This window comes from Salvelinus fontinalis, chromosome 4 (assembly GCF_029448725.1).
Source record: "Salvelinus fontinalis isolate EN_2023a chromosome 4, ASM2944872v1, whole genome shotgun sequence".
Classification (NCBI taxonomy): Eukaryota; Metazoa; Chordata; class Actinopteri; order Salmoniformes; family Salmonidae; genus Salvelinus; species Salvelinus fontinalis.
In genome coordinates, this window is record NC_074668.1 from 26,992,345 (window position 1) to 27,019,894 (window position 27,550).

The 27,550-nt window shown below is 43.7% G+C and overlaps 1 protein-coding gene across 2 annotated transcripts; it reads right to left on the bottom strand.

Annotated features, from left to right (window-relative positions):
* Positions 1-8: 8 nt before the first annotated feature.
* On the bottom strand, positions 9-27,120 carry LOC129853450 (poly [ADP-ribose] polymerase tankyrase-1-like). Of its 2 annotated transcripts, none has more exons than XM_055919500.1 (28): positions 26,612-27,120; positions 25,492-25,716; positions 25,024-25,119; positions 24,808-24,844; positions 24,640-24,715; positions 22,165-22,185; positions 18,593-18,687; positions 18,295-18,361; positions 17,998-18,184; positions 17,657-17,778; positions 17,246-17,337; positions 16,940-17,018; positions 16,563-16,734; positions 16,216-16,295; positions 15,930-16,075; positions 15,286-15,451; positions 13,825-14,044; positions 13,403-13,512; positions 12,788-12,976; positions 10,807-11,047; positions 10,562-10,644; positions 10,282-10,402; positions 9,943-10,040; positions 5,195-5,269; positions 4,836-4,941; positions 4,456-4,642; positions 4,064-4,220; positions 9-2,418 (listed from the first exon to the last, which is right to left on the bottom strand). In XM_055919500.1, the coding sequence occupies exons 1-28, from the start codon at positions 27,063-27,065 to the stop codon at positions 2,332-2,334; spliced, it is 3,789 nt and encodes a 1,262-aa protein (XP_055775475.1). In that variant the 5' UTR covers positions 27,066-27,120; the 3' UTR covers positions 9-2,331. The 2 variants fall into 2 exon arrangements, with proteins under 2 accessions (XP_055775475.1, XP_055775474.1); XM_055919499.1 differs by having other exon boundaries at positions 4,456-4,649; positions 4,834-4,941.
* Positions 27,121-27,550: the final 430 nt, after the last annotated feature.

The following is a 27,550-nucleotide window of genomic DNA, read 5'->3' on the forward strand; positions in this document are numbered from 1 at the left end:
AACTGCTCTTACGTGGACAATGTTTATTCAAAAGGTAGAGAGAATCAAGACCAGAACGAAATTTAGACATTTACAATAAAACTCAAATTACATAGTTAAAACATCAAGTTATACACATCCATTTACACAACCTGTACATACATTTCCCCCCTCCCATAACATTTGCAATTAATTTCAAATAACTTAAATAGTTTTCTATTTAAAAGTGCAAATCCTTACACATGGATTTGAATAAGACCATGGCAATCCGGGATGTGGAGTTCACATCTTTTCTTGTGCAACGAACAATAATAATAATAATAGCGTGTGAGTAGATAATTGTTCTCTTCCCATTAAACGTGTGTTCTGGTAGAATTAGAATTCCTCATTCTAGTTCTATGGTTCTCCTGATGTCCTGCTCTATCTGGAATATGCCTCAGGCAAATAGTAAGGTTTTCAAGACGAGTCCATGAAAAGCAATCCTATTAATAACGTTGAGTAATTCACGTGGTACTAGTGTCATCTGTATCATTATAAACTGGGTGGTTCACACATTTCATAAGCCATTCTATGGCTGTACAGTATGTACAATATATATATATACACAAAAGTATGTGGATACCCCTTCAAATTAGTGGATTTGGCTATTTCAGCCATTCCCGTTGCTGACAGGTGTATACAATCGAGCACACAGCCATGCAATCTCTATAGACAAACATTGGCAGTAGAATGGCCTTACTGAAGAACTCAATGACTTTCAAAATGGCACAGTCATAAGGAAGCCACATTTCCAACAAGTCAGTTCATCAAATTTCTGCCCTGCTATAGCTGCCCCGGTCAACTGTAAGTACTGTTATTGAAAAGCGGAAACGTCTAGGAACAACAACGGCTCAGCCGCAAAGTGGTAGGCCACACGAGATCACAGAACAGGACTGCCGAGTGCTGAAGCCCGTAAAAATCACTTGTCCTCGGTTGCAACACTCACTACAGAGTTCCAAAAAGCCTCTGGAAGAAACATCAGCCAGCACAAGAACTGTTCCATCGGGAGCTTCATGAAATGGATTTCCATGGCCGAGCAGCCGCACAAGCCTAAAATTACCATGCGCATTGCCAAGCGTCGGCTGGAGTGGTGTAAAGCTCGCCACCATTGGACTCTGGAGCAGTAGAAATGAGTTCTCTGGATTGATGAATCAGGCTTCACCATTTGTCAGTCCAACGGACGAATCTGGGTTCGGCAGATGCCAGGAGAACGCTACCTGCCCGAATGCATAGTGCCAACTGTAAAGTTTGGTGGAGGGGGAATAATGGTCTGGGGCTGTTTTTCATGGTTCGGGCTAGGTCCATTGGTTCCAGTGAAGCGAAATCTTAATGCTACAGCATACAATGACATTCTAGATGATTCTGTGCTTTTAGCTTTGTGGCAACAGTTTGGGGAAGGCCCTTTCTTGTTTCAGCATGACAATGCCCCCATCCACAAAGCAAGGTCAATACAGAAATGGTTTGTGGAGATTGCTGTGGAAGAACTCGACTAGCCTGCACAGAGCACTGACCTCAACCCCATCAAACACCTTTGGGATGAATTGGAACACCGACTGCGAACCAGGCCTAATTGCCCAACCTCACTAATGTTTTTGATGCTGCATAGAAGCAAGTCCCTGCAGCAATGTTCCAACATCTAGTGGAAAGCCTTCCCAGAGGAGTGGAGGCTGTTAAAGCAGCAAAGGTGGGGACCAACTCCATATTAATGCCCATAATTTTGGAATGAGATGTTCGACGAGCAGGTGTCCACATACTTTTGGTCATGTATAGTATGTATGCATGCATGTATGTATGCAAGGATGGCTGGGGCAGGCCAGTATTACAGGTGTTACATACTCTGGTTGAAAACAACAGGGTTGAAGAGAAGTAATTCTACAAGTCACAAGGCATGAGAAGGTGAGAATGGTAGCTAATTGTTAATATTCTGACACTGTAGGGCAGACGAGAGGGTGAATCTCTACAACCCTCTCCAGGGGTAGCTAGTGGGGAACACACACACGTTATTGGGCCATACATGCGTCTCTCTATGCATGCAGCCAATGCAAAGGAAACCGAAAAACTATCACCACAAGCAGGAGATAATATACTACAGTATACTTCATATGTCATCTGAGCAGTCTACTGTTAACTCTACTGGACAAGAAGAATTGAACTGGAACTCAGGCTGTGAAAAAAAAAAAAAAAAAAAAGTTTAGACATTACAATAAAACAAAAAAGCACAGAGACAAAACACTAAAAAGCTTCAGTCTTGTGTGTTGTGGGTCAGGAGGACTGTGTTCAGTAACTGTGTGAGATTGGTCTGGTGGTGCAGGACTAAGACTTCTGCTCCGCTCCTGCAGCAGACGTGGCTGTGCTCTCCGGCTTAAGGATCTGATAGGTGATAAGATACTCTGGGTAGGCCTGCAAACACACATGGGACAGAAGTCAATGAGGAGAGCAAATACACTGACCTAAAATATTAAATGCAACAATTTCACAGATTTTACTGAGTTACAGTTCATATAAAGAATTCAGTAAATTGAAATAAATGAATTTGGCCCTAATCTATGGATCTTACATGACTGGGGAATATAGATATGCCTGCCTGTTGGTCACAGATGCCTTCAAAAATATAGTAGTAAGGAAGTGGATCAGAAAACCAGTCAGTATCTGGCGTGACCACCATTTCCCCCATGCAGTGCAAAATCTCCTTCACATAGAGTTGATCAGGCTGTTGATTGTGGCCTGTGGAATGTTGTCCCACTCTTCAATGGCTGTGTGAAGTTGCTGGAAATTGGCGGGAACATGTTGTCTTACATACAGTCGTACACGTCGATCAAGAGCATCCGAAACATGCTCATTGGGTGACATGTCTGGTGAATATGCAGGCCATGGAAGAAGTGGGACATTTTCAGCTCCCAGGAATTGTGTACAGATCCATGCGACATGGGGCCGTGTATTATCATGCAGAAACCTGAGGTGATGACGGCAGATGAATGGCACGACAATGGGCCTCAGGATCTCGTCACGATGCATTCAAATTGCCATCAATAAAATGCAATTGTGTTCGTTGTCTGTAGCTTATGCCTTGACATACCATAACCACCATGGGGCACTCTGTTCACAACATTGACATCAGCAAACCACTAGCCCACAGAATGGCATACAAGCTATTTGCAACTGCCCGGTACAGTTGAAACCAGGATTAATCCGTGAAGAGCACACTTCTCCAGGGTGCCTGTGGCCATCAAAAGGTGAGCATTTGCCCACCGAAGTAGGTTACAACACCGAACTGCAGTCAGATCAAGACCCTGGTGAGGACGACGCACACGCAGATGAGCTTCCCGAGACAGTTTGACCAAAAATTCTTCAGTTGCACAAACCCAGTTTCTTCAGCTGTCCGGGTGGCTGGTCTCAGACAATCCCACAGGTGAAGAAGCCAGATGTGGAGGTCCTGGGCTGGCGTGTTCACATGTGGTCTGCGGTTTTGAGGCTGGTTAGACGTACTGCCAAATTCTTTACCGTAAGCCGCCTCCAAATTTGTTTTAGAGAAATGAACATACAATTTTTTTGGCAACAGCTCTGGTGGACATTCCTGCATTAAGCATGCCAATTGCACGCTCCCTCAAATCTTTAGACATCTGTGGCATTCTGCTGTGTGACAAAACTGCACATTGTAGAGTGGCCTATTATCCCCAACAAAAGGTGCACCTGTGTAATGATCATGCCGTTTAATCAGCTTCTTGATATGCCACACCTGTGAAGTGGATGGATATCTTGGCAAAGGAGAAACGCTCACTAACAGGGATGTAAACAAATGTCCCCAAAATTTGCGAAATACCTTTTGGTGCTTTAGGAAAATTTCAGGGACATTTTATTTCAGCTCATGAAACATGGGACCAACACTTTACATGTTGCTTTTATATTTTTGTTCAGTGTAATGAGTACAAATTATTTTCCATTATGGATGCTTTTTAGTCCAGGTCCAGGCTTAATCTGTGTCCATAATGTCTGGAATTGCCTTTGGGTATAATTCAAGTTGTATTGAAAGGAGTTGAGGTCTCACCTGCTCTCCTCTGTAGATTACATACTCTGCGTAGGCCAGGCCGTTGACGCTGGGCCGGCCAATCACAGAGTGATGTCCAGGGGGTGCGTGGGCCATCTTCATGGCACTGAACTGGAGGAAGGACTTCCCCAGGGTTACACGGCAGAATAACATCTGCCTGGAGGTCACAAAGAACAGGGAGAAGAGGTGTCAAATTATGTTTCACTAATGATGTTTCACAATTATCAAAGCTCTGATGAAGGCCGGAATTGATTGATTAATTGATCGAAGGGAACTAGTTTGGCAACAGTGGTATAGAATGCTATCGAGTCATCAAGTGCTCTCCTTCATGAGTTAGAGTAGTAAAGCCTTAAATGCACCTAAATGTGTTCTATCTATAGATCATGTCTCACCTGTGGCACAGGTAACAGGAGCGGTCTTTGTGAGTGGGGCATCCGGTGCCGCCCCCGATGCCATAAACATACTGGTTACTCTTAGAGGAGTTCTCAGCAAAGTAGATCCCTGCTCCAAACATTCCTCCGATGTACGCATGCCGCTCGTCAAAGCCTTTGTGGATGATGGCATTTATGAACGGAGAACCTGGAGAACCAAAAAACATGAAACAAGAACAATGTCAAATACGATTGAAATTGAATCGCTAAAAACAAGAAATAAATGATACAGGGTTAACATTTATACAGGGATGATCAGGTAAGACATTATTGCCATTCAGAAATAACAAAAAGCGTGGTAAAAAACAAAACAGGTTATAATATGGAATATGTCTTGTTACCATGGAAGAGCATGCGCTCATTGTGGTGGTTGTGGTTCTCGTCCGAGATCTCCTTCTGGCGGTGTGTGTATCGCTCCCGCAGCTTCTTGTTGACCACCTTCTGGATCTGCATGGACACACAGACAGGAATCAACTAGAGAAGCAATACTGAGGACTTCTAATATTCCTTCCATTTCAGAAGATGGGCTTGTTAACGCTACCCGAGCTCCTGAAACCATAGTGGATTCTTACCAACCATTAACTGTGATCAAGGGTAGTACCAAAGTAAAGATGTGTGTATTTCTATCTCAAAGAGCTCCATCATATGAGCAAATGTAGATAGTAGAGTGTGTTGTACTGTAATTGAATGTAAAGCTGACCTTGATGATGTTGTATCTGCTGAACACCCCTCCTGCGTTCCCTCCATCCCTGTGTTCTCTGATGCTACTTTGCATCTTGAGCAGAGAGAAGAAAAAAGAAAGTTAAAATCATAAAAAATGCAGGATTTCATTAGATTTCTCCAAACATGGCACTCTTTCACCCTTGAGTAGGGTTGCAAAGGGAGGGTATATGATCAGAAACTATTAGAATTTTGGTAACCATCAAGGAATATCATTTCTTTCAGGCGACATCTAGTGGCGTTCCCGGGTACTTCAGATAAGAGGCGTCTTATCTCTGGCCCCCTGTTTAACATGTATACAAATTTTATTTAAATAAAGGAAAAACTGAATGACAAAGCCGTAAAACATCCTAAATTTAAAACAGTCAACTTAATGGATACCATTGTTGTTAAATATGAGGGTTTCAGCATGAAATTGTAAAATAAATAAAACATTTTATAAAATTGTCAATATGACCTTGTAAATGTTTCGGGGCCAAACTGGTTGTAGTTGAAAAAAAAAGAAGAAAATAGTTGGAACGAAATAATGCCATTGTTGATTAGATGCTTTAAAAAAAAATAATGAATTAGGCTATTTTCTAGGCTACACATATTAAACATTAATACTCTGACAGTACCAGTCACAAGTTAGGACACCTAATCATTCCAGGGTTGTAATTTATTTTTACAATTTTCTATATTGTAGAATCATAGTGAAAACATCAAAACTATGAAATAACACATATGGAATCCCTCCCCCCAAAAAGTGTTATAAAAAAATCTAAATATATTTTCTAATTGAGGTACTTCAAAGTACCCACCCTTTGCCTTGATGACAGCTTTGCACACTTGGCATTCTCTCAACGAACTTCATGAGGTAGTCACCGGGAATGCATTTCACTTAACAGGTGTGCCTTGTTAAAAATTAATTTGTGGAATTTCTTGCCTTCTTAATGCATTTGAGACAATCGGTTGTGTTATGACAAGGTGGGGGGGTATACAGAAGATAGCCCTATTTATTTATTTATTTTTTTTTTTTTACCTTTATTTAACTAGGCAAGTCAGTTAAGAACAAATTCTTATTTTCAATGACGGCCTAGGAACAGTGGGTTAACTGCCTGTTCAGGGGCAGAACGACAGATTTGTACCTTGTCAGTTCGGGGATTTGAACTTGCAACCTTCCGGTTACTAGTCCAACGCTCTAACCACTAGGCTACGCTGCCGCCCCGGTAAAAGACCAAGTCCATATTATGGCAAAAACAGCTCAAATAAGCAAAGAGAAATGACAGTCCATCATTACTTTAAGACATGAAGGTCAGTCAATGTGGAAAATGTCAAGAACTTTGAAAGTTTCTTCATGTGCAAAAACCTTCAAGCGCTATGATGAAACTGGCTCTCATGAGGACAGCCACAGGAAAGAAAGACCCAGAGTCACCTCTGCTGTAGAGGACAAGTTCTTTAGGGTTACCAAATTGCAGCCCATAAAAATGCTTCAGAGTTCAAGTAACAGACACATCTCAACATCAACTGTTCAAATTTGAGATTTTCGGTTCCAACCGCCATGTTTTTTTGAGACGCAGAGTAGGTGAATGGATGATCTCCTCATATGTGGTTCCCACCGTGAAGCATGGAGGAGGTGGTGTGATGGTGCTTTGCTGGTGACACCGTCAGTGATTTATTTAGAATTCAAGGCACACTTAACCAGCATGTCTACCACAGCATTCTGCAGCAATACACCATCCCATCTGGTTTGCGCTTAGTGGGACTATCATTTGTTTTTCAACAGCAGAAATACCCAGCACACCTCCAGGCTGTGTACGGTCTATTTGACCAAGAAGGAGAGTGATGAGTGCTGCATCAGATGACCTGGCCTCCACAATCACCCGATCTCAACCCAATTCAGATGGTTTGGTATAAATTGGTCCGCAGAGTGAAGTAGCCAACAAGTGCTCAGCATATGTGGGAACCCCTTCAAGACTGTTGGAAAGGCAATTCACGTGAAGCTGGTTGAGAGAATGCAAAGCTGTCAAAGGCAAAGAGCTGTTACTTTGAAGAATCCCAACTATAAAATATATTTTGATTGGTTTAACACTTTTTAGTTACTACATGATTCCATGTGTGTTATTTCATAGTTTTGATGTCTTCATTATTATTCTACAAAATAAAAATAAAGAAAAAAACCCTGGAATGAGTAGGTGTCCAAACTTTTGACTGGTACTGTGCGTGTTAAATAACACACAGTCAAAAGTTAGAACACACCTACTCATTCCAGAGTTTCTTTTCTTTATTTTTAATATTTTCTAGAACACACACGCACCTATTTGGACACCCCTTTGAATTAGTGAATTCAGCTATTTCAGCCGCACCCGTAGCTGACAGGTGTATGAAATCGAGCACACAGCAATGAAATCTCCATAGACAAACATTGGCAGAAGAATGGCCTTACGGAAGAGCTCAGTGACTTTCAACGTGGCACCGTCATAGGATGCCACCTTACCAACTAGTCAGAAAGTCAAATTCCTGCACTCCTAGAACTGCCCCGGTAAGTTATTTTATTGTGAAGTGGAAACATCTAGGAGCAAAAGTGGTAGGCCACACAAGCTCACAGAATGGGACCGCCGATTGCTGAAGCCCGTAGAGTGTAAAAAAACATCAATAATCTGAAACTCAGTTTCAAACGGCCTCTGAATGCAACGTCAGCACAATAACTGTTTGTCGGGAGCTTCATGAAATGGGTTTCCATGCGCAATGCCAAGCGTCGGCTAGAGTGGTGTAAAGCTCACCGCCATTGGACTCTGGAGCAGTGGAAACACATTCTCTGGAGTGATGAATCACGCTTCACATCCGACTGTCCGACGAACAAATCTGGGTTTGACAGATGCCAGGAGAAAGAAGGCTACCTGCCACAATGCATAGTGCCAAACTGTAAAGTTTGGTGGCGGAGGAAAAAAGGTCTAGGGCTGTTTTTCATGGTTCGGGCTAGGCCCCTTAGTTCCAGTGAAGGGAAATCTAGATGCTACAGCATACAATGACATTCTAGACGATTCTGTGCTTCCAGCTTTGTGGCAACGGTTTGGGGAAGGCCCTTTCCTGTTTCAGCATGATAATGCCCCGTACATAAAGCAAGGTCCATACAGAAATGGTTTGTCAATCAGTGTGGAAGAACTTGACTGTCCTGCACCGAGCCCTGACCTCAACCCCATCGAACACCTTTGAGATTAATTGGAACACCGATTGCGAGCCAGGCCTAATCGCCCAACATCAGTATCCAACTTCACTAATGCTCTTGTGGCTGAATGGAAGCAAGTACCTGCAGCAATGTTCTAGTGGAAAGCCTTCCCAGAAGAGTGGAGGCTGTTATAGCAGCAACGGGGGGTAAACTCCATATTAATGCCCAGGATTTTGGAATGAGATGTTCAACGAGCAGGTGTCCACATAATTTTGGTCAATCGCATTCCACACTGCCCTTTCCCAACTGGACAAAAAGAACACCACTGTGAGAATGCTGTTCTTTGACTACAGCTCAGCATTCAACACCATAGTGCCCTCAAAGCTCATCACTAAGCTAAGGACTCTGGGACTAAACACCTCCCTTTGCAACTGGATCCTTGACTCTGATGGGTTGCCCCCCAAGGGTAGGCAACCCCACACCTGCCAGGCTGATCCTCAACACTGGGGCCACTCAGGGGTGAGTGCTTATTCCCCTCCTGTACTCCCTGTTCACCCACGACTGCATGGCCAAGCACGACTCCAACACCATCATTAAGTTTGTTGATGACACAACAGTGGTAGGCCTGATCACCGACAACGGTGAGGAGGTCAGAGACCTGGCAGTGTGGTGCCAAGGCAACAACCTCTCCCTCAATGTGAGCAAGACAAAGGAGATGCTTGTGGACAACAGGAAAAGGAGGGCTGATTAACATCAAAGGAGCTGTAGTGGAGAGTTTCAAGTTCCTTCACCAACAAACTACCACGTGGTCCCAAACACACCAAGACAGTCTTGAAGAGGGCACAACGCCACCTTTTCCCCCTCAGGAGACCGAAAAGATTTGGCATGGGTCCCCAGATTCTCAAAAGGTTCGTCAGCTGCACCATCGAGAACATCCTGACCGGTTGCATCACCGGCTGGTATGGCAACTGCTCGGCATGACCGCAAGCCACTACAGAGGGTAGCGCGTACAGCCCAATTCTTCACTGGGGCCAAGCTTCCTGCCATCCAGGACCTACATACTAGGCGGTTTCAGAGGAAGGCCCTAAAAATTGTCAATCTCCAGCACCCAAGTCATAGACTGTTCTCTCTGCTACCAAAAGGCAAGTGGTACTGGAGCGCCAAGTCTAGGTGCAAAAGGCTCCTTAACAGCTTCTATCCACAAGCTATAAGACTGCTGAACAATTAATCAAATGGCCACCCGGACTATTTACATTGACCCCCCCATTTGTTTTTACACTGCTGCTACTCGCTGTGTATTATCTATGCATAGTCACTTTACCCCTACCTACATGCACATATTACCTCGATTAACCTGTACCCCCACAAATTGACTCGGTATCGATACCCCTTGTTTATGTTAAGTAATTACATTTTTTACTTAAGAAAATATTTACTAAATAAACGTAACTATTTCTTGAACTGCATTGTTTGTTAAGGGCTTATAAGTAAGCATTTCACAGTAAGGTCTACACCTGTTGTTTTCGGCACGTGACAAATAACATTTCATTTGACACACACACGCATCTGTCTGTACCCACCTCCTCCTCCACTGATTGGCCCTCTTTGTCGTCAGGGGCTAGGTCGATGAGGACCGTGCCCTGGTTGGCACAGTGGAATGTCAGGTACGGGTTGGCACCTGGAGAACAAACAAAGCACCTGTTACGCACTCATACTTGGTTATATATTGGGGTGGTTTTCCACCTATACTTTAAGGGCAAGTATACCAGAGACATATTAGGCCTAATCCTGAACTACAAATAACTTTCAATAGAGAATCTCCATTCCAGGAATAGGAAGAAAAGTCTGGGAAGTATTTGATGCAACAATAAATGGGAATCACATCAGCGCCTCAGAGATATCTCTGGGAATGTCCTGACCTTGTTGTCCCCCCAGTAGCCTCTCCACTCCCTTGATGAGTTTGTGTCGGTGGCCGTAAGCGTTGATCCCAATCTCCTTCAGTTCCTCGTGACCCATGTCAGCCAGCACATCCAGAGAGATCTGGGAAAGAACAGGACATTTCGTACAGAGCACGGATCCTGAACTGTGACATGACAACAGCTACTCCAAGCGGGGCAAAGACAGATAAAATATCAGACTAATTAGAAGCCCTATTAAATTAAAAATTATAACATGAAACCCAAATCAATGAACACTCACCTGTTCTCTCTCAAAGATTTCCCTTATATGTTCCAGACCCAAGCTCTTCAGGAACTGACCAATGTTCATATCCAACATCGCCACTGGAATACAAACACCACAAGAGCAAATTCAGCATGTGAGTAAAATGATTGATTCATCTGTACTGACTAAGATTTCAACCATATTCTACCAAAACTAGTAGAATATCAGCTGCTTGCTAAAACCCAGCTCAGTCTTGATCAAGGCTCTTCATCTATACTCACATTCCCCCTCCTTCCTGTCAGAGCCCGCGGCCCCGTCGGCCACTCCGGAGGTCCCTGTGGCCCCGAGCTCGTTGAGGGGCCCAGCCAGGTTGTCGATGCTGCTGGCTGCAGACAGGCAAGAGGGCGTGGAGGCTGGGGAGATGACCGAGCCTGCACTGACCACCGTGGCCTGGGGCTTGAAGCAGCTGGGCAGGGCATCTGGGGGCATGGCATCCATCAGCAGGGCACGGATGTCATCAGCCTGAAAGAGGAAGACATATTTAGAGAGAGAAGTCATGGGTGAGAAGGGGCTCAAATTGTTGGCCTAATCCCTAATATAGGATAGATATAACGCCTTCGGAAAGTATTCAGACCACTCGACTTTTTCCACATCTTGTTACGTTACAGCCTTATTATAAAATGGATTAAAAAATATTTTGTATTTTTTTATCACACAATACCCCATAATGACAAACCAAAAACAGGTTTAGAAATGTTTGCTAATTTATTATAAATATAAAACAGAAATAACTTATTTACATAAGTATTCATACCCTTTGCTATGAGACTCGAAATTGAGCTTAGGTGCATCCTGTTTCCATTGATCATCCTTGAGATGTTTCTACAACTTGATGATTCCACCTGTGATAAATTCAATTGATTGGACATTATGTGGAAAGGCACACCTGTCTATATAAGGTCCCACAGTTGAAATTGCATGTCAGAGCAAAAACCAAGCCATGAGGTCGAAGGAATTGTCCGTAGAGCTCCGAGACAGGATTGTGTCGAGTCACAGATCTGGGGAAGAGTACAAAAACATTTCCGCAGCATTGAAGGTCCCCAAGAACACAGTGGCCTCCATAATTCTTAAATGGAAGAAGTTTGGAACCACCAAGACTCTTCCTAGAGCTGGCCATCCGGCCAAACTGAGCAATCGGGGGAGAAGGGACTTGGTCAGGGAGGTGACCAAGAACCCAATGGTCACTGAGAGCTCCTCTGTGGAGATGGGAGAACGTTCCAGAAGGACAACCATCTCTGCAGCACTCCACCAATCAGGCCTTTATGGTAGAGTGGCCAGACGGAAGCCACTCCTCAGTAAAAGGCACATGACAGCCCGCTTGGAGTTTGCCAAAAGACACCGAAAGACTCTCAGACCATGAGAAACAAGATTCTCTAGTCTGATGAAACCAGGATTGAACGCTTTGGTCTGAATGCCAAGCGTCACGGCTGGAGGAAACCTGGCACCATCCCTACGGCGAAGCATGGTGATGGCAGCATCATGCTGTGGGGATGTTTTTCAGCAGCAGGGACTAGGAGATTAGTCAGGATCGAGGCAAAGATGAACGGAGCAAAGTACAGAGAGATCCTTGATGAAGTCCTGAGTGCTCTGGAGCAGGTTCTCAGACCTGTGCGAAGGTTCACATTCCAACAGGACAATGACCCTAAGTACACATGCAAGACAATGCAGGAATGGCTTTGGGACAAGTCTCAATGTCCTTGAGTGGCCCAGCCAGAGCCTGGACTTAAACCTGATCAAACATCTATGGAGAGACCAGAAAATAGCTGTGCAGCAACACCCCCCATCCAACCTGACCTTGAGAGGATCTGCAGAGGAGAATGGTAGAAACTCCCCAAATACAGGTGTACCAAGCTTGTAGCATCATACCCAAGAAGACGAGGCTGTAATCGCTGCCAAAGGTGCTTCAACAAAGTACTGAGTAAAGGGTCTTTCTAAAAAACAATTTTTGCTTTGTCATTATGGGGTAATGTGTGTAGATTGATGAGAAAAAAAAACAATTTAAATCAATTTTAAAATAAGGCTGTAACCGAACAAAATGTGGAAAAAGTCAAGGGGTTTAAATACTTCCAGAATGCACTGTAGATGGGGACAAATGGTAGGCATATCATAATTCAAGCAAATGCCTGCCATTTACAGCAAAAAAAACACTTGATTTTGTGGCAAAGCTAACTGCTCTAACAGTAGGAGAGCAAGACGTTTTACCGTAGCCAGGTCCAGCGCGGTCTGTCCCTCCTGGTTCTTCATGGTGGGGTCTGCGCCGTGGGCCAGCAGCAGAGCACACAGCTGGGTACGGCCCTTCTGAGCTGCTTCGTGGAGCGGGGTGAAGGCCCACTTATCTGTAGCGTTCACACATGTGTTGAACTTTATCAGAAGTGCAGCAATGTCCACGTGCTGTAAGAGAGAAGAGGAGAGAAAGAGGAGAGACAGGAGAGGAGTAGATGAGAGACAGTGGAGAGGAGCAGAGAAGATAGAAGTAGCAGATGAGGAGACACGAGAGACCAGCAACATGATTTAATCATGACATGCCCAAAAACTGACATGACATCCAAGCTGTTACATATCTAAGCTTTCCACAAGGTCACTTTCAGTGTGGGTGTTTTGTCCTGTCCTGTATGGTTTTCTATAAGGTTTTGTAACCTAAACAATGCATACAATACCTTCTAAGATATCCTCCAAGCTGTTACATATTTTAGGCAAGAAGGTCACAGGGTAGGTTTTTTGTATGCATTGTCTATGCAAAAAAAAAAAAACTTATGTCGAACCGTACAGCATGTACAATGGGTTCCAAGGCCTGATGTAGACTTGGTGCAGACTCACCCCATAGGAGGCAGCGTTGTGCAGGGGGATGAGGCCTCCTTTGTCCTGTGCATTGACGTCAGCCCCGTGCTCCAGGAGATACTCCGCAACCTCCAGGTTGTTGTAGCCAGCTACAGGAGGGGAGAAACATGACAACATGAAAGATATTTCTGTAATGTGTCTAAGTAATAATATAGCTCCAAATTATAGAAATTCCCAGGGTTTGATGATCTGCCTGTCATAATTGTATGTAAGGAGATAAACGTCTGTGTATGGGTTCCACATTTGCTATTAAATGAATTGATTCCACTGCTTTGCTTGCTATTATGGGTTTAGGCTGGGTAACTAAAGCACTGACAATTGCTAATGTAAAGAGTGCTTTATAAATGTAGAAAACGTATTTGATCCCATGAATAGATTCTGAGCGCTGGTACATCCAGTACCTGCGAGGTGCAGGGGGGTGGAGTTACGTCCCTGTGTGTCTCTACAGTTGATGTTCTCTGGGCTGCAGAGTTTCTGGACGCGGGCCAGACAGCCCTTCTTAGCAGCGTCCAGCAGTGCAGCGTCTCCTCTCAGCAGGTCCTGGATGTCCGTGTCGCCATCCTTCACCATGTCCAGAGGAGTGTTGCCGTCACGGTTCTTCTTGGTGGGGTCCGCTCCATGCTGGAGAAACATAAATATACACTGAACAAAAATATAAAACGCAACAAGCAACAATAAAAATTCCATTGAGTTACAGTTCATAAGGAAATCAGTCAACTGAAATAAATTCATTAGGCCCTAACCTATGGTTTTCACATGACTGGGAATACAGATATGCATCGGTTGGTAAGAGATACCTTAAAAAAGGTAGGGGTGTGGATCAGAAAACCAGTCAGTCTCTGGTTTGACCACCATTTGATTGTGGCCTGTGGAATATTGGCCCACTCCTCTTCAATGATTGTGTGAAGTGGTTGGGAACTGGAACACGCCATTGTACACATTGATCCAGAGCATCTCAAACATGCTCAATGGGTGACATGTCTAGTGAGTATGCAGGCCATGGAAGAATTGGGACATTTTCAGCATTCAGGAATTGTGCACAGATTCTTGCAACATGGTGTATTGTCATGCTGAATCATGACGTGATGGTGGCGGATGAATGGCACAGCAATGGGCCTCAGGACCTTGTCACGGTATGTCTGTGCATTCAAATTGCCATCGATAAAATCAATTGTGTTCGTTGTCCGTAGAGTATGCCATACCATAACCCGACCACCACCATTGGGCACTCTACTCACAACAATGAAATCAGCAAACCAGTCACCTACACGATACCACATCTATCATCTGCCAAGTATAGTTGAAACTGGGATTCATTTGTCAAGAGCACAATTCTCCAGCATGCCAGTGGCCATCGAAGGTGAGCATTTGACCACTGAAGTTGGTTACGATGCCCAACTGCAGTCAAAAACAAATTGACACCTGTGACATTGTGTTGTGTGAAAACTGCACATTTTAGAGTGGCCTTTGATTGTCCCCAGCACAAGGTACACCTGTGTAATGATCATGCTATTTAATCACCTTCTTGATATGCCACATGTCTGGTGGATGGATTGTCTTGGAAAAGGAGAAATGCTCTAACAGGGATGCAAACAAATTTGTACCAACATTTTTAACGAAATATGTTTTTCTGTACGCATGGAACATTTCTAGGATCTTTTATTTCAGCTCATGACACATGGGACCAACACTTAACATATTGTTCAGTATACATACAAAAAACTCATAGTTTAACAGTTTGTTCTGTCGTAGAAAATCTCTTATAGCTATAGATACTTCCCTGTTTTGACTATATAAATGCCTCCTTATAGCCTCAGGCCATTTGGTCCTGATCATTTCAGAAGAGGCACAGGAAGACTAACCTTGAGCAGCAGTTTGCAGATCTCGTATTTGCCCTTGGCGGCAGCCTCGTGGAGAGGGGTGAACTTCCAGAGGTCAGCTACGTTCACCGATGCCCCGTGTCTCACCAGCAGCTCAGCCACCTCGTAGTGACCGTAGGAGCAGGCGTTGTGGAGGGGCACCAGACCACTGCAGGACAGAGAGGCTGACTAGTTACACCACTGAAGGAACAGAGATCCTATAAATGATGTATTTCAAGCATTGAAAGTTTCAAGTACCGCGTGTATTTAATGCTAAATAAAATCCAATGATAAAGACTTATTCAAAACAGAATGAAAGCCTTTTTATTGACTATCTGAGGTAAAAGCAAAAGCAGCAGTCTTGTAAAAACAGACAGACCGAGGTAATACATTAACATTTTAATCATTTAGAAGACGCTCTTATCCAGAGTGACTTACAGGAGCACTTAGGGTTAAATGCCTTGCTCAAGGACAGCCAGCCAGAGAGATTATATATAGATACAGATTTTTTATATATATTTTTTATTTTTTTTAATAAATCTGTCCGGCTCAGGGTTTCGAACCAGCAACCTTTCAGTTACTCGCCCAACGCTTTAACCGCTAGGCTACATTGTCCGCCTAGGGTGGACTAGGAGGACGACACGTACCCTTTGTCTTTAGCATGTACGTCAGCGCCATGATGTAGCAGGTACTCCACCACGGCCACACGGTTGTAGCCTGCAGCAAAGTGCAGAGGGGTAGAGTGACGACCCTCCAGGTCCCGACAGTTCACGTTCTGAGGAGTGCAGAGTTGCTACAAGACACAGACAGAAGATCAAGTGTGAGAGAGGATTAAGGGAGACATCTTGGATTCGTGGTAGTATGTAAAGCATCGTTGATGCATGTAACGGGATTGAACTCACGAACCTGAGACGATGTAGCTGATCAGCTTACCTGCACAGTGTCCAAATCTCCAGCCTTGGCGGCTTCCAGAAACCGGTAGTCGACATCAGAGTTACGAGTTGGAATATTTTCTGTAGGGAAGAGACCAACATTGTTAAATAACACATACCGAGATTTTAAAAAAAATGATTAAAAAACGAGAGATTAAAAAAAAAAATGATTGGGCAACATAAATCAATAGTTTCTCTGTTATACAACTTGCTAACTTTCCAACATTGATTAGCATAGCCTAGAATTTAAGGCCATGCATCTTACATCCACACAAACAACATTGTCAATCACATAGAAGAATATGAAAGGTAATCTTTGTATTTAACCAAGACGCTCTACTGCTGTACCATTGAGGATCTGCTGCACGGCCTCGTTACCCATCTGTGAGGCAGTGAAGCCCTGCAGGGAGACGATGGCCGGGTCGGCCCCGTAGCTCAGCAGTAGCCTGCACGTCTGGATGTGGCCCGCCAGGGCTGCCCTGTGGAGGGCTGTCTGCCCTAGGGTGTCCACCGCATTTACCTGGAGGGAGGGAGAGAGACGGACAGAGGGAAGAGTCAGTCACTCAAACAGCAACATACTCACAGCTAAATATGATACATTTATTTCACGATTTTTTTTTTGTCACGTTATCAGATAGAGGCAAGTGAGAGCGAAAGGAGAGAAAAGAGCTAGATGAAAAGGTACATTAAATGATATGGTAATAGAGAGACCCTGCAGTGTTCACCTTGGCTCCATGTTTCTGCAGCACCTCCAGGATGTCGTTGTGTGCTCTCTCAGCCGCTACATGCAGAGTCGTCATGAAGCTACAGACAGGACGAGAGAGACAGACAACCATTCGTACCTCACTATGGGGCTATTTGAATGCATATGGCAGTGTTTCCAGGCGTCGTGCAAAGGTCGCAAAAACTCCAACATTCTCAATTGAAAACAATAGGTACTAAACTATTTTTGTTGGGGGGGGGGGGGGGCATCTTATACAGTGGTAGGAGAAACACTGATACATGGTCTCTGAGTTTTAATGGTGTCTTACTCTTTGTTCTTCTCGTTGACGTTGGCACCTTTACGCAGTAGCAGCTCGGTCACCTGCTTCCGTTTGGGGTGAGGGGAAGCAACAGCACAGTGCTGAAACAGAGGGACAACACCTTCCATGAATCACTGTCCATCGCATGGTTTATGCAAAACCCCTCAGGTTTTGTACTCGTTTTAGTGGTCATCCTAGGTTATGCATGTCACACAAACGCATTCTGATAGAGACATAATATTATGGCAGCCCTGTCCCCTATATAGTGCTCAACTTTTGACCGCAGACCACTTTTCAAAAGTAGTGCACTTAAGGGAATAGTTTGCCATTTGTGACACATCCATAGCTGTATATTATGAGATAATGTTAGGTGTCAGCACTGTGACATCGAGCATTAGCCAGAAGAAGAATGGATCTCACCAGGGCTGTCTCGTTGGTCTGTGGGTGTTTGAAGCTAATGATCTCCAGAGCCAGAGTCTTCTTCACTTTGGCCATGTCTGCCTCCCGAGCTGCCTGGAGCAGCGAATGACCTTTAAACTCATCTGGATGGTAGAAAGAGGATATTGACATTAATGTGAGAAGATCTGAGTGCTCAGGCAGGCCTTATCTTCAGTTTAGAAGGCGTGTGAGAGTGTGTTGTGTGCTGTCTATAGTCTTTGTGAATAGGGAGTGATGTGTGTGTGTGTGTATATAAGTATGTTTTTCTTCTTTGTTAACATGTATAAGGGGTGTGTGTATGCATGTCTCCCAGCAGAACTCACAGGTGAGCCGCTCTTTGAGTTCGGGGGTGGGGGCCAAGTCCACGGCACTCTTGCTGTGGCAGTTGAGCAGGTTGGGGTCAGCCCCGTGGCTCAGCAGCAGAGAACACACCTCCACACGGTTCTTAGATGCAGCCTCGTGGAGAGGGGTGAACTGCCACAGGTCCATGGCATTCACACACGCTCCATGCTGTAAACACATAGACGATTTAATCCATCATTCTCCATCAATAAAAGCATTCGACATTCTAAAAGTCAAATTAAAGCGGGGTTTCAATGACAGGTCTATAAAACCCTTACCTTGAGAAGAAGCTCTGTGACCTCAAAGTGTCCATAGGAGCAGGCGTTGTGAAGAGGGACCAGGCCACTGTATGACAAATATACAGCCTTTTAATTGAATGATCATCATTCATTTCAAGTTCTACAAATTAACATATTCTATCACTTTGACAATATGGTTGACTTTCTCAGCTGTGAAAATGTCTGAGAATGGTGCTTAGATGAGGAAACAGGGTAATGGCTCCTAATATAATTCACTCATTTTAACCAGGGCCTAAATGATGTTTTTGCGATGCAGTCTATTTCAGAATTGTCTTACCCTTTGTCCTTGGCATGGACGTCTGCCCCGTGCTGCAGCAGTAGCTGGACGATGCGTACGCGGTTGTAACCAGCCGCCAGGTGCAGTGGGGTGGACTGGAAAAGAGGACATGTTATTAGACACACAGAGCCCAGAGTCAATGCACCTCAGAACACACTGCCTTTAGGGAGCCAGAGTGAGTGAATGGCTGATTATACTTGGAAGCAAACTGTATACACTAGGTGGTCTGTGTGTTTTCATTGCAGTCAAGGTAAATGGTGGAAGGATGCAAGCTCAGAAAGGTTGTAGTCCACCCTAAAACAACAACTAGTGCTTTTTGAAGTCGGTTCGGGTTGATTATTAAAATATATATATATTTATACATTAAATGCATTAAGAAATAATAACATTAAAATGATTTTAGAGCTTTTAAAAGGAAATTCCCAAGCCAAAAAGTGAACATTCAATTGCCAGGTTCACTATGAGTAGACATCAAGGAAATTACTATGAAATATTAAAATATCAGTTGTGTATGTTACTTAGTTATTTGATTACTTGATTTTTTAATTCCTTAAAGTCATTATCTCTGCTCAGGCAGTAGCAGCCAGACAATATTATTTCTGTGTTCTCCATACCGTACTGTCATTAGTCATCCTATTTAGCTAGGTTAGCCTGCTTAAGTATGCTGCAGAGCAGTCTGACATTTTTAAATGTTTTATTAGTTCTTGAAAGTAGATAAGGCATACTTTCACAAACTGTCTATATCCCTCTCTCGTGGTGTTGTGTACATTCCTCCCTCATGCGGTCTGTGTGTATCTAACCTGACGTAGCAGGCATACGTGTATCCATCTCTGTCCAAGATGGAAAGAACAGGCGCAATGGAGTATGGTCATTATGGTTGAGTTGCTGACGTGGTCTTCCTGTCTGGGTTGGCGCCCCCCCTTGGGTTGTGCCGTGGCGGAGATCTTTGTGGGCTATACTCGGCCTTGTCTCAGGATGGTAAGTTGGTGGTTGAAGATATCCCTCTAGTGGTGTGGGGGCTGTGCTTTGGCAAAGTGGGTGGGGATATATCCTGCCTGTTTGGCCCTGTCCGGGGGTATCATCGGATGGGTCCACAGTGTGTCCTGACCCCTCCTGTCTCAGCCTCCAGTATTTATGCTGCAGTAGTTTGTGTCAGGGGCTAGGGCCAGTCTGTTATATCTGAGTACTTCTCCTGTCTTATCCGGTGTCCTGTGTGAATTTAAGTATGCTCTCTCTAATTCTCGCTCTCGGAGGACCTGAGCCCTAGGACCATGCCTCAGGACTACCTGGCATGATGACTCCTTGCTGTCCCCAGTCCACCTGTCCGTGCTGCTGCTCCAGTTTCAACTGTTCTGCCTGCGGCTATGGAACCCTGACCTGTTCACCGGACGTGCTACCTGTCCCAGACCTGCTGTTTTCAACTCTAGAGACAGCAGGAGCGGTAGAGATACCCTTAATGATCGGCTATGAAAAGCCAACTGACATTTACTCCTGAGGTGCTGACTTGTTGCACCCTCGACAACTACTGTAATTATTATTATTTGACCATGCTGGTCATTTAAGAACATTTGAACATCTTGGCCATGTTCTGTTATAATCTCCACCAGGCACAGCCAGAAGAGGACTGGCCACCGCTCATAGCCTGGTTCCTCTCTAGGTTTCTTCCTAGTTTGGGCCTTTCTAGGGAGTTTTTCCTAGCCACCATGCTTCTACACCGGCATTGCTTGCTGTTTGGGGTTTTAGGCTGGGTTTCTGTAGAGCACTTTGAGATGTCAGCTGATGTAAAAAGGGCTATATAAATAAAATTGATTTTGGTAATTACCACATTCCTGAGCAGAATTAGATTGAATATTTGCTTAATGAAAACTACAACTCCCTTCAGCCCAGCTTCCCACAGTTCTTGACTTCTCTCGTGAATCATTTAATTTCTCTCTAGAGAAACGGCACGTTCGTCTCACAAAAAAACTAAACTAAATGGAATTCAAGGAGTTTAACAGACGTTGGTCAAATAGTTGTTTAATAGCCCCCCCCCCCCCCCCCCCCAAAAAAAGTGGTTAATCGCTTAGCACTAACAACTGCCCTATCTATGCAAGTTTGACAGCAAGTCTCAGATCATGCATCTTAAAAATATACTTCTTAGGTCACACACTGATGCGAGCTTACCTCTGAAACTAAAGGAGAAAAGGGAAATCTGACTTCCAACATGCATCAAATTAATGTGAAATGTAAACATTGAGCTAGTCAAAACGGAGTTTGTCCCTCAACTACACCCCTTACAAAACATAACGGTTGCTAAAAGGCTGGCTAAGGAAGGCTTGAATCTACTGTGTATTCATAAAAATGTGTTTGTGTATGCCCATTCCAAATCACATGATGCCTATGTGAACCAAGCATTACAACGTTAGTGTATGCAAAGCTGTGTCATAGATAACGGTTATCCACCCATGAGTCTACCAACAGTTGACCTCGCAGACAGAGAGGAAGAAACAGTAGCATTCATGCACTGGTATTACAATAAGACCACTGCACAACTCATAGTGAAGATGATCATTGAATCACCAGAACACAACAGATTAACCAAATCAAATCAGGGCCCGGTTTCCCAAAAGCATTTTAAGGCAATGACAGGTCTTCGGTTCTTTTTAGAAACCGGGCCCTGACTAATAATAGGATCATTCAGTGTTTGATGAAGGCAATCACAAGGAAAGAAATGCATTAATACAAAAAGCATGAGCAGCGACGACGGCACAGCACTTAAAGATGAGGAAGTGATTTGTTTAGTTTTTAACCAAGGAATATGACCTAGTCAAGACTAGAAGTGAGAAGTGGACAGTGACCAAATCACAAACAGTACAAGAACTGATTGACAAAATGCAGGTGGATGCTTCCAGACATGCGCATATGATTATCAAAAAAGAAAAAAGTCCCAGGCCTACAATAAATAGAATGATTGAAGAGCAAGAAGTGATTGAAACTTGGCAGAGGTGAAAGGGTGTAAAGCAGTTAGATAGAGGGGTGCAGAAAGGAGGGAGCACTCTGGAAAAGCAGGCAATGTGGAATTTGAGCTCCTTTCCAAATCCAACAAGCAGAGCGGCCGTGGCCTTAGAACCACCTTCCAACCTCCACCACACGCACTAACACACACACACACACACACACACACACACACACACCACACGTGGGTTCAAATATAGTAGGCACGTCGGATTTCTTTCAAATACTTTCAGAATTTGATTGAGATTGCCTGAAGTGTCACATGGGTGTAGTTTACACTTTGGGGACTAGTCCTACTACATCATTACTATTGCACCAGACAAGCTCAATCACGCACAGCTAACGTATTTGAAAGACAACAAATCATATTTCAACCCAGGTCTGGCACATAAACACACACACACACACACACACAGGAGCATTAGGGTGGGGAATATGAAAGTGACCAGTAGACCCAGGTCCATGATGTGCAATTATGAGTGAGAGCCAGCGTATTGGTCAAATACAACACTGATTAAAGAAAAAATGTACATCACAAAAGTGCAACAATCAGGTGGCTGTCATCGAGATAAACTTACCAGCATTTTTTGGGATGTTGACTGATCGACAATGTTGCCAGATTCACACAAAAAACAAAACAAAACAAAAAATTACAAAATTGTAGCATTTTTCTTTCACAGCAAGAGAGGATACTTCTAGCCTATCACCCTTTTAAAGTAATTGAGAGACACACCAGAATTATCACTTTATATAAATTCAAAGAGACACCAGGTACAATGAGTACACAGCTTAAGGGAAATGTCACTCCGAGGTATTCTTAGTAAGGCAGCCAGGCTCCCTGGTTATCCCCTAAGGACAAATGCCCCAGTCATAAACCCAAATATGTTCCGCCAACAAATCAGAGATGGAGGAGGAAAAGCTGCTATGATTAGAAAAAAAGGAGGATTTCCTAAATGTCAGTTGAGAACAAGGTAATGTGCTTGGAAAACATATATCAAAAGAATATTGATTAGGATTTTAATTTATCCACTTTAGGGACCTGGTTAGCCAGAGTGAATTTCAATGGCAGAAAAATAATGCTCATCCTAGTCAATAGCCTCAAGAGTACACATTACTCATAATTACGAAAAGGAGACCAAGATGTGGTTTCTTGCCAACTAGGAAATTTTTGACGAGGACTTCCCTATTTATGAGAATGCACTGGGGGTGAAAAACTGAATATTTAAAAACTGGTGCCAAACAGGAAAAGGGGTAAACAAAAATGTAAAAATCAAAAACAACCCAGTCCTACGCCACAATTACCAACGCAAAGTAGAGCCTTCTGACTTTTCAAGTACACACTTTCCTCAGACTGAAGTTAATTGTCTAGTCATGATGCACTGAGTAGAGAAAGGAAGGCTCTGGTGAAGCACAATGCTCTTTGATCTAAACACTCACGCATCAACAGATAAAAACAACAACGCAAAGATTTCTATAATCCTAAACAGGCACTCTATCTACAGTATGTCGACAAAGCCCAGCATGAGTCACGACAACAAGTCAATGACACAGTGTGCTAAAGGAGGCAGAATGCAATGATTTAAAATGAAGTTCCCATAACATATACCCTATATGATAGAATATGAATGGACGTGGTTAACCATGACCTAATATTAAACAGATTTTTAGGCCTACATAAAAATAAAAAAAGAGCCGAAAGCTTAGAGCTATTATATTCAATTAGCGCTCAAGATAACAGTTTTCTAAGGAATTAGAAAAATTTGATGGATATAGGGACAACTTGGTTATAGAAAACATTGGGTGTGCAGAAGACAGAGGATCAGTGTTTCTAGGGTTAGGGGTAACTGAGGGACCAAAATACAAGTGGAAATATTTCCTACCAAACCCACCCGCCAAAAATATTTGGAGCAATACCTAACCACAGAAGGAGTAGAAAATAAGATAAAAGCCTTCGTCTTAACCACAGCAAAACATTTTTTACTTAACTTCTACACACAGGGATGGTTGAACAGGGTGAGATATGTTTATATACAATGAAACAAACGGATGACATTTCGACTCTGCTCACAGGAGCTAAAAATATTTAGACAGATGGGCATCTTTTAGGTCAAATATCAGAGAAATCCATGTTGATAGATAACCGTTAAAGGGATACTGAAGGATTTTGGCTATTTCTCTTCTCCCCCAGAGTCAGATGAACACGTGGATACCATTATCATTTTTATGTCTCTGTGTGCAGTGTGAAAGTTGCTAACTAGCGTTAGTGCAATTGGTAACTGGTTTTAGCTCAATGACTGGAAGTCTCTGGTAATTGCTAGCATGCTAATAGATACCATAGACACAGATAGAACAATGAGACAGATATTTCTCCAGATGTATAAATATGAAGCACCCGCTTGATGTTTCCACTTACTACAAAATATAGCAGTGAGAGGAAGCCCAGTGGCCGGCAGAAGATGAATAGAGATGGTTTGGCCAACATTTAGCAAATTGTCTCATCGATGAAACATTTGATCTCAATACGGTTTTCTGTTGCCAAAACTACAATCTGTTATGAACAGAGTGGACTAAGTTTTGTAGACTTTACCCTTTGCCAAAGTTATAAAAAATTGCATTGTTTCGAAGGAATGCAAAGGTGAATTGAGTTATTGCATACGTGCACTTCACTGAGTAGGCGTTACCTAAAGGAAATATGCAGACGCTTGCTAGAACGGGCCAGTAGGATCTCGCTAGCTCTTGCTTGGCTCTGCCCACCTCCTTGCTTGTTCTGCCCACTATGACTCATTTGGTCCTATTGGAAACGACAGGCTGTGGTCTATCTTGGTTTGGTTTTAAAAATCTTTCCCACTGACTTCGACATAGCGCTAACGCTAGTTAGCATTTGCTCACAAAACTACATCTAACTTCCTTCATACTGGATGCAGAGACATAAAAATGGTATCCATTAGTGCATTTGACTCTGGAGAAGTAGACAAATGGCTTCCTTGCCAAAATCCCAAGTATCCCTTTAACAGAATGTGTGGGTATGGAAGGTTGCGATGGTGATATTTTACCTTGCGGCCATCACTGGCATGGCAGTTGACATTTAACGGGGTCAGTAGTGCCATCAGTTTCTCCTCGTTGCCACTCCTGTAGCACACAGATAACAGAGGAGAGACATTACATATGTTGCATTATAAAATGTGTAGAGATATGATAGGTAACAAAAAAATAGCACTGACCTTGCTGCTTCCAGGAGTTCATCCTTCTTGTACTCACCTGAATACAAAATACCAGGTTAGAACAGCACAAAGTCAAGACAAGCCATGATTCACATAAAAGGTTACAGTCCAGGTCGTTAAAGTTGCAGTCAAGTTAAAACAGAAAGACAACCTGGAACATACCCAACATTATGGGGGAGATAACTGACTGAAAGGGGATAGTTGTATGAAACTCACCAGTAAGCACAGCCTTGGCAGAGGGGTCTGCCAGATCCAGGGCAGACTTGCCGTCCGTATTACGGATGTTGGGATCGGCGCCATGCTGGAGGAGCACTTTGTGAAGGAGACAGAAAACAGTTTCAATATTTTAATTCAATTATAGTCTTATACCTTTGAGTTTAGAGTACTTTAATTTAACTATAGTCATGCACCTAAGCACCCTTGTAGATTACTTAAATTGTTCAATATAGTCAACATAAACCTTGTTAATTTTGGAAAAGTTAAGTGTTGAAAGAAACAAAATAGTATATTTGGGTGCAGGAATAAAGCACTGGGCGCAGCAATATTGTGTGGACCTCTCATTCAATTGTCACGGTAAAAAAAAAAAATTTGCCCAGCACAGGTATTCTCAAGTTTAGGATGTGCATGTCACCCTCATTATAATCAAAAACAAAACAGACCATCATCATAGTAATCCATCCTTACCGATGCACACATCAATCTTGCCTTTGATGGCTGCCTCGTGCAGAGGTGTGTAGTTCCAGTTGTCCCGTGCATTGGGGTCTGCACCTTGGCACAGCAGGAGACTGACCACCTCGGCATGGCCAAAGGAGCAGGCGTTGTGAAGGGGAATGAGACCACCGTCATCTCTAGCATGCACATTAGCTCCAGTCTGTAAAAGGTGCTCAACCACATCCTTTCGTCCAAAACCTGACATGGCAACAGACAAAACCTGGTCAGTGCATACAAGTTAAGTTTCATTAGGTGTATGTAAAGGAGACACGTGGTATACACGTCCAACTAAGTGCTTACTTGCAGGTTCCTTCGACATTACAACAACCATAAGACATAAAGATAAGAATACCAACATAAAGTAAATGGGCCAGTAGAATAGAATAAACATTTTAGCATAAGTACAATACAGGAAGGCACAATGTATAAGATGGCAGGTAGCCTAGCGGTTAAGAGGTTTGGCCCTAAATGGTAAAGTAATGTCGCTTCTACAAAAGAAAACTAACAAAAATACAGAACACAATATCAACAACCTAAACTACTTTTTTTGCAGCTCCTCTAGAATGTCAAAACGGGGTGTGCACAATTTTGTCCAAGACCTGCACTAACAGTCCGGATTCCATAAATCAGCTGGTAACCAACCATTGCGTTGCTGAACAGGGGTGTGTTAGTACTGGGTATGAACAAAACAAGTTAAAACACTGGGGGTCGCCAATTATTAAATGTATTAACACCCATGAAACAACACATCTGTAAATTTTTGTTTACACTTAGAAAGTAGTTAGCAGCTACGAGGGATGAGTTAGATTTGAGGCCTTCTGTCCCCATCGGTAGGTGTGCCAAACTGTTTTTAGCGTTATAGTTTGCTAGCCATTTTCGATGGGCCTTGGTCTTGGCAAACTAGCCAGATAGTTAACGTTAGAGAATAAAAATATGAACATGTATTGTTAACTAATAACTAGAGAGCCATTCCCGTCGTGACAACTACAGATTGTGATCTTTTAGCACGCACAAGCAAGGCGATGTGTGAAAACACGTCAACGATCCAGCTCGCGCTGACAACAAAAACAAAGCTTGCTAACGCTTAGCTAACCTGCAGCGAAATGCAGAGGGGTAGATTTTCGCCCGGCCATGTCCTTCGCATTCACATTCACCGAGTCTACAAGTCTCTTCACACGGGATACATCTCCATTCCGACAGGCCTCAAATAGATCCCTGAAAGCTCCCCCGACCCCGCTACTGCCGTCGCCGGGGCTCGTGCCTCCTGAACCGGGGCTCGAGACACTACTACTCTCCCCGCCGGAGGTTGTTGTGGTCGGGCTTGTGCTGCTCCCAGTGCTGAGGGCCGGGGCTGGAAGATCCGGAGAGCCCGGAGGATTCTCCATGCCTGCACTGCATCCACGCTCACCATCCGGGGGCACTGACGTCGCTGCCACAAGATCAATTGGCAGAGAGTCCGGAGGACTTACAGAAAGTGAACTGTTTCGTGGCGGAGATTGCAGGTTACCCTGCTGTTGTTGCTGCGATGAGCGACGAGACACCGCCATTTTCGCAGCAGCTCACTGGAAACAAAAACAGCCTTTTTCTTATTTTTCTTCAGTGTGGTTTATCGGCGGTTGGCATCCAACGTTATGGTGCATTACCGCCACCTACTGTCATGGAGTGTGGGCCAGCGACAGGGAGAAACTAAATCCTACCTGTCAGCCCGTTGCTCTTAATAAAACATATACAATATTTAAGACTATATCTAATGACGTTCTACTCAATATACCCTTTATACTAATTTCCTGTATCCCTTCTCTCTCATACTAGATCTCAACCTCTCTCTTCCCCCCTGATACTGCCCACACATGCTCCACGGTTTCTGTTTCCTGGCAATAATCACACTTTCCTGTTAGATACTTTCCTATCACATTTAAGGTCTTATTCAACTGGCTGTATCCCACCCTTAATCTTGTAAAATTAGCCTCCTCTCCTCTGTCCCTTCCTGCTGTCCTCCCCTCCCCTTCCTCTGTACATGAAATAAAGGCCT

Bases quoted from the DNA above. Each gene is read 5' to 3' on its own strand.
- LOC129853450 (XM_055919499.1), bottom strand. From the start codon at position 27,065: ATGGCGGTGTCTCGTCGCTCATCGCAGCAACAACAGCAGGGTAACCTG. The intron at 13,513-13,824 runs GTACTGGATGTA...CCCCTCCTGTAG, and splicing joins CACCCCCCTGCACCTCGCAG to CTGGCTACAACAACCTGGAG. The intron at 11,048-12,787 runs GTAAAACGTCTT...TTCCTCTTTCAG, and splicing joins CCGCGCTGGACCTGGCTACG to GCTGATGACATCCGTGCCCT.